The 14815-nt window shown below is 41.6% G+C and overlaps 1 protein-coding gene across 2 annotated transcripts in view; it reads right to left on the bottom strand.

Moving 5' to 3' along the window:
• cux1b (cut-like homeobox 1b) overlaps positions 1 to 13656 on the bottom strand; it is a 68252-nt gene extending 54596 nt beyond the window's left edge. For both annotated transcript variants that reach the window (XM_080428167.1, XM_080428166.1), the window contains exon 1: positions 13545 to 13656. In XM_080428167.1, coding sequence (XP_080284293.1) covers positions 13545 to 13607 — 63 coding nt within the window. In that variant the 5' untranslated portion in view covers positions 13608 to 13656. The remainder of the gene's footprint in view (positions 1 to 13544) is intronic.
• Positions 13657 to 14815: the final 1159 nt, after the last annotated feature.

Consider the following 14815-nt stretch of genomic DNA (forward strand, 5'->3'; position numbering starts at 1 on the left):
AAACAGTCAAAAGGCGTCTGGAAAGAGGTCTTATCTACAATCTTGGAGGCCCACCTTTCACAAGCCCCCTCCACCACCTCCAGCCTCCCCATATCCCTTTTCCATCTCCCATGCAGCCGTGTGCCGTGCTCTGCGTGCCCGACCCGCTCGCTGTGTGTGTGTGGGGGGGGGGTGGGGGTGGAGCTGTGGCGGTGGCAGCTCAGTCAGGAGCGACAGCCACGCGTGCTACAATGACACGGTACATGATCACAGATCACAGGCACGCCCCCTCAAAACACAGCACAACGGCAGCGAAGATAAGAGACTACAATCCTGCACTGCCTGCCTCCCTGTCTGACTTCCTTCCTCTAACAAAGCAGGGTGCACAATTCCAAAATGTGCCAGGAGGAGACTGTTTACAAACCGCGCTGGGTTGAAGAAGCGCAATGTATACTAGCTGATTCTCTGCCTCTGCGTTGCATCTCACCTGGGGAGGAAAACCAGCCAACTTGTCCCTTTACCACAAGCGTGCACAATTGTTATGCTGAAACAGTTTGATGTGTTAAGTTTGTGTTGGGGTGGGACGGGGGAGGGGGGCACTGTCTAACAAGACTCTTTATGGTGCCTGAACATTTTGCAAAAAATACATTCTTCTAAAACAGATCCATATCTACCAGCCGCACAGGAGATGTAAAGACTCACCTCAACAATACCAGATCAAACCCAGATCAAAAACACTTTAATCTCTCTCTCACACACACACACACACACACACACACATTGATCCATGTACCTCTGGTGAGAAATTAGTGGTTGTTTTATCTAGCTAACATTCAAGCCCTAACTTCTCTGAAGCCTGCTGAGGGGCTAAGCATTATTTTTCCTGAATAAATCTCTAAGAAGAGGTTGCAGAGGCCTAAGCCTTGGCCCAACTAGAAACATAATACAATGGAGAGCGCCTATGGTTCAGAGGAAGCACTCCTCACCGTCTCATTCTTCTTCGGTTGAATTTACCTAGAGGCCGGTGTAACCAGACGGTGAATGGTGTGTGTGGAGTGTGCACAGAGAAGAGGAGAACGGCATGGCGATATGCTTGGGGTGTAATGTGTTGTTGAAAGGGCAACATTTTTCATCCCTGCGTTTACAGGGTGGAACGGCTGGGATATTGAGATCTGAGATAGGATCAGAGGGTAGTGAGCTGTTTCAGCTACGATAAAGGCTGTGCATTACAAAACAGAGCACAGATAGAGATGGAGAAAGAAAAAGAGAGCAAGGCCCCACAAAAATTAGAAATCGCACAAGAGAGAAAGAAGGACACAGGGAGGGAGAGAGCAAGACAGGGGGAGTAGGGGCCTGGGGGGTATCACACTTCTCATCCCTGAATTAATGCCTCCATTCCGCCAGGAAGCTATTCGGTGCCACTGAGTGGAGATTGGGGGATGAATGCACAGATACGGGGCTAAAAAATGGAAACTGCGATCATGGAGGGGCAATAGGGATTAATCAGGTCTGGAAGAGAAATGGTGCTCTCAGGGCGCAAGAGCACACATACAAGCCTGGGTCCAAAACGACTCAATCATCCACTTCAAATCAGTGGTATTAGTCTGCATGATGTCAGATGTACAGGCAATCATCACTGACAAGAACACAGGTGCAGGCTAACTCACTGCTTCCACTCATCATCCCAAGCCACGCGTATATAACAGCAAGCCTACGTGACTTAGTAAATAGATCACAAACCTAGGCATCATAGAAATAAAATCTATGACCAATAACTGACCCTTGTTAACGGTCATTAACCTTTAACTTTTGAAGATTAATATAAAATGTATTTAGAACGGTCGAATGTCTGTGACTCACTCAGTGTCTCAGATTAACACCCGCCAGGACTACATTTGAGGTTGTGAAACTGCTACAGGAACCCAGTGTAGCCAAATACAGGTAAATGTATTCTTTGGGAGTAAATTATGGAGACCATCCGCCACTCTGGTCAGTAGGAAAACTGTATTTCCCACACGCTGGAGATGTTTGCTGTCAAAATCTGCTAGATATGATGCTAGTGCTACATGTCATGTTATGTCATGTCTAGTACGAAATTGCCTCAGTCATCAAACCGCATAATTTTTGATTGATGCAGGGCAAAAATATTGACTCGCATCATAATTTTATTCTAAAACATGGTTTTATTATGCCAAAAGACATTGTTTTGAAAATGTCAGTTCATGCTGTGACAGGCACACCTGATCAACTTCCTGAAGTGCAGTTTGCAGATTCGTAACGTGGTGGCTGCCTCAGTCTAGGACTCTAGGCCCTCTAGGGAGTAATTGAAGTGCTAGTATTAACCGGCCAAAATTATTATGGGTGGTTAAATTATTAACATCCCTATAACTAAGTAAGAGTGTTCTCTTCTTTGTCTATCTCTTATATTAAATCGTGCCCCGATTACACAATAGAATGCATGATGCCGGGAACGATGCAAGTCGGGAATACATGTCCCACCCGCTGTACAATACCCTTTTCTTTTTTTTTTGCACATTTGTATTGTCGAGTGGAAATTTGTTACATGAATTGATGTGTTTGAATACTTGGACAAGGTGTATTTTTTTTTTAAGTAAAAAAACAAAAAGGGTAGACGTAATAAGCTTAGGCTTCATTCTATACCTTTTTTTTCTCCAGGAAAAAAAGGTTTGAATTCAGTATATTTTGTATGAAAAAAAACATTATCCACTGAAAAAAACTAAAAACTATATATTTTTGTTATATATACACATCTAAATATTATACTTCTCCCCATGTTATCCTCTGCTACAATAACTATCTTTTTTAAAGTCACCTCTTAAAACATCCACCTCCCGCTCAGTTCATAATAGCATTTCCCACAGACTCCTCCCCCTGGCAATGATCACATAAACCTGTAGGGTAAAGGGATATTCCAACGCGCCTCACGCCGAAATCAGGCTGATCCGGTGCGTCTCAGGAGCAGACACATATGACTGAATAAAGAAGCAACTTGGACGATTTGAGCCTTTTTTATTTTGATCACGGGGTGCAAAGCTGTTTGCCAATCAAATACAGTGTTTAATGTAATGCTCTGTCTGTATCTCAATCATATGATAACCTTGTTATAATGACCTCCTCTTTCCTACTTCCAGGAACTGTACCATACTGTACCTCTTGTTCTCACTCACTTTTCTTTGAATTTGATGAAGAAAAGATGCCTTACTTCTTCTCCTCCACCACAACATTACAGCCATTCGTCCATAATATGGCTTTTGCCTACTTTCTGTTTCATTGCGTACCCTGTATCTGTCCCTTTGATGCTCATAAAAGGAGTTCCTGATATCATCAGTATGGGCATATATTGGGCATATATACTGGGATATGCCCATAAATGGGCATATCGGTTGAATCGATGGTTCTGGACAACCGGATCTCTATTATGGACATTACGGTCGGATCGGCAGTTATGGACAACCGCCTATCCAACTGACTTGACCGCGGGCAAGGCACTCCCTTGGGCCTCTGCGACGTGCACGCCGAGTTTGTCTGTCGGTCGGATGGTTCTTGAGATATGTGAACTACAAACGCACACACAGACGGACAGAGAGAGATTTCGCTCATTTATAGTAGGATATTCTTTTCATCTTTCTTTTTTTTTGGGGGGGGGGGGGTAGTTTTTCTTTATTTAGACAGGATAGCATAGAGAGGAAATTGAGGGCAGAGAGGGGGAAGGACATGCAATGCAGGTCTCGGACAGGGACATCAGGACATTGCGATTGTGGTCGACTCACTATCTGGTCAGCCAACACAGTTTCATGTTGATTTTGGAGGATATGTCAGAGAAACAGCGAGAACAAGAATGAGCATAGCTAATCCAAACAGTAATGACAGAATAATTAGCCAGCACTGGTCTAAGTAATGGGTAATAATTATATCATCTATTCTGTGTCAAGAGAATGTGCTATGAAGCCTGCACAATGAAGGAAGATGAATTGAGCACGGAGGGAAGTAGACTGGAGCATGTGTAAGGGCTCAGTCTCTTGTCTTTTGATTGATCCAAACATCAAAGGGACCACTAGAGTAATGGAGAGAGAGTGAAGGACAGCTAAAAGCTATTCAGAGGCTTCGCTGCATAGAATGACTTGACCTATTCCACACAGCCTACGCAAGTACGCATCAAAACCATCAAAATCACAATCAATAGACCAAAATGGTCAACCCGACAAACCGTGCTCAAACGTCAAACCTCCTCAAAACCCCCGGCCGAGTGTCAGATGATAGGCTAGTAAAGCTACACACAGCTTATCATTACCATCAGATAAAGAAGGGCTAAAACACGGAGCCCAATGCTTTCATGTCTCGTGACAGTCACCGCAGCCTGTAAGGCATTCCTTCAGTCTGCCGCTCAGATAGTTTTATGGCAGAAGGCGGCCAATCAACTATTCAGGGCTGTTCTGGAGTGTTTGTCTTATTTCACAGTTTACACACTGTTTTATAGGTAGTTATTATGGTCACCATGGTGATGCCATACATTTTTTATGGTCTTTTGGTCTGAGGGCAGAAAGTGAAATAAACAAAGCACACACGAAAACAAAGACGCACAAAAAAAACCACACTCCTGTGAAAAGTTCCCTCTCCCCCTCCCTCCTTCTCACTCGCTCGGTTCTTTATCAGTCTCTCTGCGTGCCTATCTCCCGACCTTCTACTTCATGTGAAACGAGGATAGCCAAACTGACTCTCGTCCTCTCCCATGTTCCACATCTGGAGTTGATCAGAGGGGCTCCTGGACGCTCAGGCCTCTAGGCCTATTAATAATCATAAGACTGAACTCAGGGTCAGACAGCAGTCAGCGGATGGGCCCATGTCTACTAAACAGATAAAGCCAACAGTCCCCTCCCCCTCTCCTACGTCGTAGACAACTCTCACTCGTGAAACACTTAGAAGCGAGGGTGGAGAGAGTTCAGTGACGAACGGCGAATAAAGTGCTTTTCATCTCTGGTGCACTCAACATTCCATATGGAAACTAGTCACCTTGCCCCCTTTGCTGACACAAGATCAGGAACACAAATGATTCTCAAGACAGTAGATGAAAAACGAGGAGTGAGAAGTCAAGATCTACACCTCTGCAGTCTTATACGGACATCTGCAAAACATTTTCTTCTTTAAAAGAAACCAAAAAAAAGTGTTAAAGGCTAGGGAGAATTGCCTAGGCTAATTGTGGAACCATTTTCTGTGTCAGGGCTGCTTTAGCTGCCTGCATTCTGTATCCCTTCTCTCAATGTTCTGTCCACACAAGTTCAAGTTCAAGGCAGCTAGTCCTATTAAAGAGAAGACAGATGGCAGAAGTCATCATCTGTTTGCTCCCAAAGGGTTAGGCCAGTCAGACAGTTAAGGTCACGCCAGGGTCTGTAGGGTCAGACCACCTCTGAACCCTGGCTCTAGTCTGACAGCTGTTCGGGTCAAAGGTCAGGGAGGGGTTAAAGGTATCGTCTGAGGACATCCAACATTAGGAACAGAAATTAGCACTGCGTCATTTCTAGATAATTACCCATTTATTGAGTGGATATAGGCCTAGAGACGCAGGTCAGCGAGTCCTATGTACTCTATGTTGATTGTTTGAGGCCTGGGCAATAGAGCGTCGCAGTTCCCGCCCACTTCCTGTTTTTTTTGGTGCCGGAAGAAAAAACTCAATGCATTTTTCCATTGACATTTCCAAAAATATTTATATCTATTAATTTAAGCCTCGAATCAAGCCATCATGAGAGGACATGAATCATGACCATAAACGTTTGATTCTGTGATTTTTTTTTTGTTGAAAACGGCAAAACAAAGGGTATTTATTAAATATAGTATATCATATAATTAAATATAAAATTAAAAAAAATCACAGAAAAAAACGTTTTATGGTCATGATTCATGTCCTCTCATGATGGCTTGATTCGAGGCTTAAATTAATAGATATAAATATTTTTGGAAACGTCAATGGAAAAATGCATTGAGTTTTTTCTTCCGGCACCAAAAAAAACAGGAAGTGGGCGGGAACTGCGACGCTCTATAATATTAGGAGTACATGTATGTTAGCGGTTGTAATTGTTTACATTTTAATCTACAGACTAGTATAAATTACATTGAGGTCATTACAGTGAATGTGATGCTAGTTTGCCAATGGAAATTAGGTTAATGAAATTTGTGGGCCTTGACTTCAGATCAATTATATTTCCCCACAACATTAAAGGTACGAATACTGTAGGTACAACCTCCTACATCACTCTAACGTAGACCAAGTTCACACTGAATGGCTTGACTACAGCTTATACAATTATAAGTAAACTCCAGAAGGATTTTTAATGCAGACACACAATTTCCATTGAATACAAAACATCCATCCAAATTAGAAGACACACACACACACACACACACACACACACACACACACACACACACACACACACGCTCTCACTCTCACACCTGTGCATACAGGGCAGTTGAATCATCATAATCGGTGGTAGTTTTCTGCTGAGCCCAGCCAGCAGTCTGTGTTATTTTTAGAGGCTCGACACAGAAGCAGCCAGTCCAGTTACTCTGTGAGTTGGCAGCAAGACCATCGTGGCTCTCACTGCTTTTTAACAATCAAAATGGGAATGAGCTCAGTATAAACACTGTGGAGGTGGGGACGGTGACAGAAATAAAACTAGCTAAGATTTCCAACTCATTACAACTCCATTACTTAATATTAGGCTCTCGCCATTTAAGTTGGTGTGTATAAACACCCTCAGCAGCACTTAAAAATAGGAACAGTAAACTCACTGTTCAAGATACATCAGGATAAATATCAGGATATTTAACAAATATCAGGCAGTGGCACTGAATACAATTCTGCATTATGTTGCATCTGTTCACTGGTATCTGGTAGTCATTAGATACAGATATGCATTTTATTACAACCTTAAATTACTTTAATTTTTAAATGACAATTTGCCATTTTTGCAGAGCTATTTATTTGATGGGAAATGCAGTCCGTTTCACATTCTGGAGGACACTTTAACCAAAACCGTACTTAATTTGCTACCAAGTGCTTTGATCCGGCTATTTACTTAAGAAAATGAAGGTAATACCAAGGTGACATTTAACTCCGTGAATAGCCATGAGGTGAAGTGAGAGACTGCCAGCCTTGCATTATTAAAACTAAATACAAGCAGTTGCAAAACTGCGAATTTCACAAAATGAAAAACATGTTGCAAAAACAGAGAGCCAGACAGGACTTGGGCCACAGGGGGAGGTTGTTCCCCATCCGATTTGATTGATGCGTTGAGCCTAAAGGCCGGTTATGGATCCAGCAACTCAAGCCATGATTGGCATTGAAAATTACACAGTGTGAGCTATTAGCAGATAGTGAGCCATATCATAATTCAATCCCTACACCATCAAAGTGCACCAATATCATAATTCAATACCTGGACCATTAGCCTGCAGTCACCAATATCATAATTCAATCCTAAGGCCACCACTCCATGCCAATATCATAATTCAATACCTGGACCATTAAAGCACACCAATAGGACTATTAGAATTCAATACTTGTGGTCAATGATCTAACAGACGGTGACACTGGAGTCGCAGACTGACATGGGATAAGGTCTACAGAGAACTATATACTCAAGCCTTATTTAGCCAGGTAACACTGAGATAAACAGCACTAAAATTAGGAAAGGCAAACGGGTCACCAATAGCGAGCTAAGCCAAAGGCATGGTATCATAATAAAGCCTTTAGTATAAAGCAGAGATGGAAACAACTGCACAATGACATGGCCTCTTGTGGGGAGATGTGCATATGATTAATGTGCTGTGGTTGAAAATAAATTCATTAGTTTACCTGCCAACACTTGCCTTATATGGCTGTACAATACAGTAGGGCTACAACAGTTAACTGAACTAATCTATTTCCTTGATAACAAAAACCTTTGATTTTAATACAATAATAGTAATACAATATTTTTTAATGATTAAATTATTACGTTTTACAGGAGTGCATATGTTGTGTGATATGGAATTTAAGCTTATATAAATATAAACACAATAATTGTTTAATTAACATCACCGACTGTCTTCTATCCCATGTCAAAATCTTCTATTTTTTTAAAACAAGGTAGATTTTTTAAACACAGCGTCAACCTGTATGAATGAGGCATCACCAACCAGGATCCTGGACTAGGATTGAATATTCATCACTTTCCCTTTAATCTGAGTAATCCATTTTCAAGATATTCAACAGTAATTTAATAAATCGGCAAGAAAATAATCAATAGTTACACATACACTATTTCATATATTATGGTAGGCTACATCACATGGCGTTTACAAAATTTACCAACATTTCATTTCCCAATCTTTTGAGGTTCAACTTCTTTCAGAAAAACCCAGCGTTGTATCAGATACAGGACAATCACAGCATTTCCACATCTAACATTCAGGAGTACACCAGAGTGCTGGTGTATTATACAAACTAAGGTGGTTTATTATACAGAGGTGAAATAAATTATTTCATTCCCCAATCACTGACTAATAATTGTTTTCACTATATTTAGCAAAAGAATCATTTTACCCAAAATTTAGCAGCCTTAATGCCTAAGAGACTTTAATGTTGGGTTGAGTCTGATCCGCCTTCAGACAGGCAAAACTATTATTTTCCTAAGGGACTATGGGCCTTTTGTTAGTGGAATAAAATAAATCAATTGGTTGTAACAGTCGGGCCTAGTACAGTAATCTGAATCATGGGTCATAAATTAGGCTATATACGCCTTCAAAAACTCACCTTAAATTAACACAAAATATCCCTCTTTCTATTTAGACATGTCAGTTAACCGTTTCACATCTTTCATTTAAACATCAGGTGACGTCCATCAAAATTCAGTTCCCTGTAATAAAGTTTGTGGATATAAGGGGAAAGATTTACAATTAAGACATTCAAAGAATTCTTATATCTTCTTGCCGTTTTTTGCGTCATATCACATCTACAGTAAGGAGGCCTAGCAGCTCAGGCACAGCAGAAAGCAGGAGAAGGATGAGGAGCCTGGGCTGTGAGTGTGAGATGATGAATCCACTGGGGAACATGGGCCTTCACTGTGTGTACCGTGTAGTGTACCAGCGTTATCACTGATGAGGTATAAGAGGTGCAGCTTATTTGGGTTTCTGGAGCCACAGCCTACCTCTCAGCCTCACTTGAGCGTTGTAACCTTCATGAGGGAAAAGTACAAGCTCTTAGAAAACAGCATGACATAGCCTCAACCAAAGTAGACAGAAGAGAGAGACCAAAGACCTGACATGCACTCTCTCTCTCTCTCTCTCTCTCTCTCTCTCTCTGAGTCACGCTTAGTCGCTCACCAACCCCCCCAACACACAGTGAAACCTCAGTCCCCATGCCAGGTTTTGTCACTGGGCAGAGAACTGGTTGGCTACAGTAAAACCATGACGTGATGCCCCCTTCCTCTACACTCCCCAAGCCTGTGCAGCAACAGAAGGGTAAAAATATCCCACCAGTGAGTCCAGACAACCAGCTCATAAATTAACACTAAAACTCCTGCAGACAACAGCGGACCAGCCGCTGAGAAATTTAAACTGCTCATGTTACCACTAACCACAGATCTGGAATCTGCTTTCAAAACCATCCCTAAATAAATTTACCCATTGGGACGTAGTGGACAAATAAATATGAATATAAAAAAGGCAACTCTATATCTAGTTTTCATCCCGGTGACTTTTTAGCCATCTGTTGCAATGGTTAACTCTTTTTTTATTAAATGGCTCTGGCGTGGTTTGTTCCAGGAAACATTATGAGGTGAGATGCAGGCTATTAGGCCTAAATTTGGAAAGGGGACCAAGAAAAGCCTGTTTCTAATTTACGCGGCTTTAGCAAAAAAATATAAAGTCTAGGACAGCGAATCCTTCCCAACCTGTGGGCCGGGGCCCACTGGTGGGCCGTGAGGGTATTGTAAGTGGGCCGGGCTGGGCCCCCAAATAATAGCCAAAACACTAAAGATTCTAATGACATATACCATTAATATTTAAAAAGAGTATGTACAAATAATGTCATGGTATTGTTTTCTTTTAAACCTTGAAAAGTTAAGTTTCCATTGTGATACAGATAAATAGGAACTTTGACGTACACTATGTTAGTTCCATTGATTCAAGACGGAACACGATCGATTGATTGATCATTAAAATAAACATGCACTGTCTGAAAATGCATGCATCCCACCCATCTGACCACTTAACACGGCAGCTAAGTGGTCAGATGGGTGGACCGTGAACATTTTCGAGATTTTCAAGTGGGCCCTGATCCAGAAAATGTTGGTAACCACTGGTCTAGGAGTCACTAATATGCTCGCTTTTTCATAAATGTGAGCCTGTTAAGACTATATGAAGAGTGATCATCATTTTTCAAATGGAAACACAATGTTCCAGGAACCTGCTGGACTAGGTCAACAAAATTAAAACAAAAATCTGATCTAATCGGAAATTTAAAAAAATAAAAACAGGAGAGTGAATGATGATCCCCTCTAAAGAAACTCAACGGTGTAATGGACAGACAGGGATTAGAGACGTTAAAGCCTCCTCCATCTGTAATTCACTGTCACCCTGCCATCATCTCTGAATCTCTGATCCATTTTCTACTGAGTGAGACCTTGCTAAAAGCATCACTGTAACTCCCATTTGGGCATGTAATGGTGAAACACAAGCGCGCACGCACACACACACACACACACACACACACACACACACACACACACACACACACACACACACACACACACACACACACACACACACACACACACACACACACACACACACACACACACACACACACACACACACACACACACACACACACACACACACACACACACAAGTTGACAGCAGTTTCAAAGCACTCTCTGTCCTGCAACAACCATCTAGCTAGTTTCTTACAGAGGGAGCTGGTCCCAATGATCAAATGGGATTTTAATGAGTATGAGCAGTTTAAGCCTCAGGAATACACGCTACATTGGCTTACAGCTATTGACATCTAGGCTGTGTTGGATTTTCATCATACGAAAGAACAAACAAAAAAATCTCTCATTTGCGGGCGCCTGTTACACCCAGAAGAACACACACAGACGTAAAAATAAGTGCGCACATACTGTCCATTTGGTCAAAGCAAAAAGCAGCAGAAAAACAAGTTTGCAATTGGATGACAGCCCGTGTGCAGAGCAGCCTGTGATGATCATATCATACCAGCCCAAGATTCTCCTCAGAAAACAGATGATAAAAAAAGATTATTCTCTGAAGGCTATCCTCTAGGAGCCTCTCAGTAGGAGGCAGAGTAAATAAGATGTCATCAATAATAGACAGCAAATGTTCTGAGCAGTGCTGCGCATACCAGCACACACACACACACACACACACACACACACACACACGAACATGTGCACGTGCGCACACATACTTGACTGATTCCTATCCTGTAGACAGGCCTGCCAACCGCCAGCCTTTTCGCACACGCTCAGATTCACTGTCCTGACTAATCGCTTGTGATAGGGGCCTTTGCCATAATTACCCAGGGCCTTATCACAAACTTATGTGATGCATTTTTCATGTCTAGGCTGCTGGCAGTGCCTTCCCTGCTCTGGCAGTCAATCTATGAAAATGCCTGATCTCAGACAAATTTACACACACACCAGTTCAAACAGGGAGAAGCGGGTGCAAGAAAGCTAAAAGGGCCATGGAGGGGAGAGGGTTGAGAGGCATCAAAAAGAGGCACAGCCTGACAGCGTGTTGCGGGTTCGAATCCCGATCCCGACGACCTATGTTGCATGTCACTCCCCATTATCTCTCTCCTCATTTCCTGTCAGTCTACTGTATCTATCAATAAAGGCAGAAAAGGCCCAAAACATATATTGGAAAAAAAGGGGGAAAAGGAGACAGACAGACAGACAGACAGTACACAGATAAGTCCCATATTTCCTCATAAAGCATTAATAAAAAGAAACAGCAGGACAAAGTATAATCAAATAAATAGATCCGAAGCCTTGATGATGTGGTGTTAATGTAACACTAAGACTGCTGACAACACTTGTTAAATGTCCTTTGTCTACCCTCTGCCGAGGCCATCGTGACCTAAATAAAAGTTCAAATCCTACGCCCATGGAATTCACAGAATAATGCAAGATTAATGAGGCTACCCTACATAGTACAATGTTATGTTTTGACAACAGAAACTGGGCTAAAGCCCCTAATATTCACAAATTTGAGCCTCCGAATGCAGTATGCAAAGTTGAAACGTCAGAAAAACACAATAGACCCATTGTGTACAATGTTCTGTTATAGGTCACTCAAGCTATTACATATACAGTGGCTATATTATTCACATAGTGAACAGACCTATTCCTTATAGCAGTGGTTCCCAAACTTTTTAGCTCAAGACCGTTTTCCCCGGTACAAAAACGAGTGGAAATAGCAGATCTACAAGCTCACAACGCCCACCGCATTGTGAGTTTGTAGATCGGCTATTTTCACTAGTTCTTAAACATTCGCTTTCTTTTTTCATTTTTAAACGTATTCATGAAATTATTATGAAAAATCATAGATTTTTTTTTTAAATGTTTTGACATTTACTCGTGATCCATACAAATTGGTCCCCGACCGAAAGATGGGTCCCGAGCCACTGTTTGGGAAACAGTGCCTTATAGCCTTTACTGAGGCTATAGGGATCATCGAGAGACTCCTCCGTGCATGACGTGCGCACTGAACATTTCTTGAGTTCTTTATCAAAACAAGGTCGTGTTCTTTCCTACAAAATGCTTCGTGTCAGCAGCACTGTCCCGTCCACTTCCACACAGACGTGGCACCGTCTGTAGAGAAACGTTAGCACTAAAAAGAGTGAAGAATTGAGCGGTGCAAAAGGCAAAGCCTGGCGAAACAAAAAAAATGGCTGTTGATAAAACCATCATCACCATTCCCGACATAAATAAATATAAACACTTTAACCGACGTTAGCCAACTAGCCTGCCAATGTTTTCATTCGTGGCGACTATAAACTTGCCAAATTGACAGTAAAAAAATAAAAGCAACAACACAAGCAGCTAATGTCCTGCCTCGTCTGTATGAACGGTGTCACCACAGCGCCACCGTAAACCGAGTCGCACTTATTTTCCCCCAAATTATCCAACCTTGCAGCGCTAAAGCGTCGGGCTAACTACGGCTACTTTGATCCTATAAAGTTAAACAAGATTTTTCCTAAGTAGAAATTTACCAAAAATAACAAGGATTCTTTCTCCTTTGGCGCATCCCCGCGGCATCGCCGCCCGGGCTGCGAGTCGTAGTGTCCGATCGATGTGAATTGAACAAAGAGGATCAATTTCTGATCAGCACAGAGAGCCACTTTCATCAATGCGAGGAGAGAGCTCTTGAATTCTCTTCCAAAACACCCAACAGAACGTCCACTAAAACACGAAACACCGACCGCGATCGAGAGAACACACCTCGACCGAACACAAAGCGGACACTTTGAGGGGAATGCGACTGACCTGTAGTTGTTGTAAATCAAAACGCTTCCAATATTGAAACATCGATCCTGCATTGGCCGCCATCTTGAGACATATTGAGACAGGAATGAGATGCTGATAGAGAGCGTGAGGGTTGGAGTTCAGTGGAGAGGACTGGGCAGGGCACAAAACACGGAGCGGATCGCCCCCACAAAGCCCCTTCTGGTGAACGCACGCACGGAATGGAGTTATTATCGAACGTGCGTGCTGCCTCAATAACGCCACAATAATTGGTTTAATAGCATTTTTTATATCGACATTTGGTAAATACAGACAGGAGGCAAAGTGCAACGGCTTTTATATTGAATTATATTTGACCCACTGCAATTCGGTGCTGTTATTCTCAAATATAAAACATCAGAGGATATTTGTTGTCTATAATATGCTATTAACTAACCAAACAAGTTTTTGAGGTTCAAGGTGCAGTTTTTATGTAATAGGTTATAACCAGGTTAAAACCAGCCTACAAGCTCGGCATATTAATGACAGCGGACGTGGGCTGACCATTAAAGAATTGGTAAAAGATGGAATGGACTTTTTGGCTCATCATTTGTGATAATGTGAAGGCATTTTCTCTCTAAATGAATGAATGCTCTTGTTACCATCTGTTCTAATTCACATTAATATGAATTAATAATATGATACTATAAAAGACAATCTAAAAATAATATTAACAGTATATTTACAACTGAATGTTAGTAATATTTAACAGCAAAATTGGTGTAATAATAATAATGAACATTTCAGGTGTAAATAATAGCCTATAGCATTGGAAATTAGCATATCACACTGATAGAACAGCAGGTGCCCTGGCTTGAGAGACCATGCATTATTAAATTGATATTTAATTTAATTTAATTGTATTAATGTATATAGTATATATATATATATATATATATATATATATATATATATATATATATATAGGCTCTCTCTCTCTCAGGGTGATGTGTCTGCCGAATAAATTGTTTTATTTTCCTTATCCAATTGATCTGTCAGTGTTTGGCCAGACCGCATGAAGAATCTTGGACTGTGTCCACTCCATTGTAGACTAATGCTCAGAGCCCATTGCCTTATTATCAGGTCAGCCCTGGCCTTCGCTGAGAAGAAAATATTTAACAGTTTTATTTTCAACGTTAATAATGGTCATTTATTTCACAGCAATTACACTTCAATTGCATTCACTAAAAATAAATCCAGAATTTGCCATAGATGATGGTGCCTTTTTCATTATATTTTGATACAGATCTCAG

The sequence above is a fragment of the Gymnoscopelus braueri genome, assembly GCF_963280865.1.
Source record: "Gymnoscopelus braueri genome assembly, chromosome: 5".
Lineage (NCBI taxonomy): Eukaryota > Metazoa > Chordata > Actinopteri > Myctophiformes > Myctophidae > Gymnoscopelus > Gymnoscopelus braueri.